This window comes from Odontomachus brunneus, unplaced genomic scaffold, assembly GCF_010583005.1.
Source record: "Odontomachus brunneus isolate Ranch 3 - 2012 unplaced genomic scaffold, Obru_v1 Obru_scaffold_117, whole genome shotgun sequence".
Taxonomy (NCBI): Eukaryota; Metazoa; Arthropoda; class Insecta; order Hymenoptera; family Formicidae; genus Odontomachus; species Odontomachus brunneus.
Genome location: NW_022639567.1, coordinates 196,227 through 198,228, shown reverse-complemented (window position 1 = coordinate 198,228; position 2,002 = coordinate 196,227). Strand labels below are relative to the sequence as shown.

General features: G+C 46.6%; 1 protein-coding gene across 2 annotated transcripts in view; it reads left to right on the top strand.

Moving 5' to 3' along the window:
• Positions 1 to 799: 799 nt before the first annotated feature.
• LOC116849503 overlaps positions 800 to 2,002 on the top strand; it is a 57,111-nt gene continuing 55,908 nt past the window's right edge. Inside the window, exon 1 of one of the 2 annotated variants that reach the window (XM_032826706.1) lies at positions 800 to 1,376. In XM_032826706.1, coding sequence (XP_032682597.1) covers positions 1,221 to 1,376 — 156 coding nt within the window. In that variant the 5' untranslated portion in view covers positions 800 to 1,220. The remainder of the gene's footprint in view (positions 1,377 to 2,002) is intronic. The other variant, XM_032826705.1, reaches the window with a different exon arrangement.

Genomic DNA, 2,002 nt, shown 5'->3' with positions numbered 1-2,002 from the left:
TATATATATATATATATATATATATATATATATATATATATATATATGTATATGTATATACAGAGTGGGCTATTTTCATTTATCCAACCGAATATTTCGAAAATTAAGACCGGCAGACAAAAATGTTTCAGACAAAAGTTATATGGATCCATGGAGGATATAAGAAGGTACCATTGGTTTGATCTTGCATGGCCTCGCCAAGGTCAGGTTGAGGTCAACTTTGCTTTTTTAAATAGAAAAATACATTTTTTATTACGAAATTTTATTCTAAGTAAAAAAGCAAACAACTTTTGTTTGAAAACATTTTTAACCGACCTTTATTTTCTAAGATATTTACGAAAATATCTACAAAATTATTGGTTTCAATAATTTTTTACGCGAATTCTATTAACTTTACCGAAAAATAGCGAGAGATAAAAATTGTCTATTTTCTTCTCATAGAGCTCTGAGATTTTTTTCAAAATTTTTTAATTAACTTTCTAGTACTTCAAGAAAATGCAAGGAAATGCAGTACTAAAAAGTTAATTAAAAATTTTTGGAAACTTTAGTTTTGTCAGTAATTCCACTAATTGTTTGGCTAATAAAAATGTAAACCTGTTCGTACTTTCTTATTAATTCAGTCTTATTAGGACAATGATTACGTTGACAACTTTACGTGAGAAGCGCAATAGAACACGCTTGCGGTGGCCGCGCGGTTTCTTCCGTCGCGGAGGGTTCCCGGCGCCTGCGTGATGCCAACCACGCGTGCAGGCCGAAGTATATAGGAGCGTGGCTGGCCACCGCGGCCGTCACATTGCGTCCCCGAGTACGTCCTCCAGCTTTGCCGAAGTTTGAGAGTTCTTCGGTTGGTGGTTGGTGGTGTCCGAAGTAAGTACCGTCGAAGAGGATCGCCGCCGCCACCGCGGTTTCCGTCTCCGCCGTCGTCGCCGTCGCTTCCTCGAAGATCCGGTTGTCACACACGAATCGATCGAGATCGAGTGGTCTCGCAGAAGCCAGCCGGCGCCGGATTCGTCGATCTCGAGGCACGCGAGATCCACGTCGTCGTCATCGTCGTCTTCTTCGACGGCGGGACCAGACGTCACGTTCGGGGACGTTCCAGAGCGACTCTCTATCCGGCGACAGCGTCCTCCACGCAGCTACGCGGGCTTGAGGCGCGCGGACGTCTTCTCTTCGGCGGCGAACGCACACCCCGCGAGCGCACTCAGGATCGCGCGGATAATATGGGTGTCAACGTCGTGCCGTTGGTCGTGATAGCGATGGTACCGATCATCACCGGCAGTTTCGGACAGCGTGCCATCGGCAAGAGAAGCAGCTCGGCCAACATTCTCGCCAACGACGATTACCCCGATTATCCGGCCAAATACGACGATTATCCGGTGAGTCAATCGATAGCTCGTATTTCTCTTTCTTATTTTTGTAACGGCTCGTATCTTTGTAACGGTTTGGCTGTTCGCGGCTTTTTCGCGACGATAACGTGCCGCGGGATCTCCCGATTTCTCTTTCTCTCTTTACCTCCCTTACGCCCTTTCCTTTTCCCGCGCGCGCGGCCTTGATAAGTAACAACCGTCTTTGATTTTCGGGGAAGTGAGGGCTGCACCGTTTGTTCCATTGCGAAAATCGGAGAATGCGAAATTTAACTAACGAATTCGCGCTCGATATCATCACGTCAGACGCGATGGCCGCGCGCTCGAGTTCATCGCGGTCGACGCAGGCCGAAAGTTTCGACGAAACCGCGTAAAATGCAAAATACCCCGTCGGCTGGGGATTTGTCTATTAGGAACTTACTCATCCTGCGCTCGCGTGTTTTTGGCAAGAGTCGAATGATTCTCCGCCACTCGTATGAATATCGCCGAACCAAATTGTCGATAAAAAGAGAGTAAAAACCCAATCCGGCAGAAAGCTGTGGCTGTGACGTACCGTCGCGTTCTCCCGGTTCCTCTCTTCTCTTTCTCTCTCTCTCTCTCTCTCTCTCTCTCTCTCTCTCTCTCTCTCTCTCTCTCTC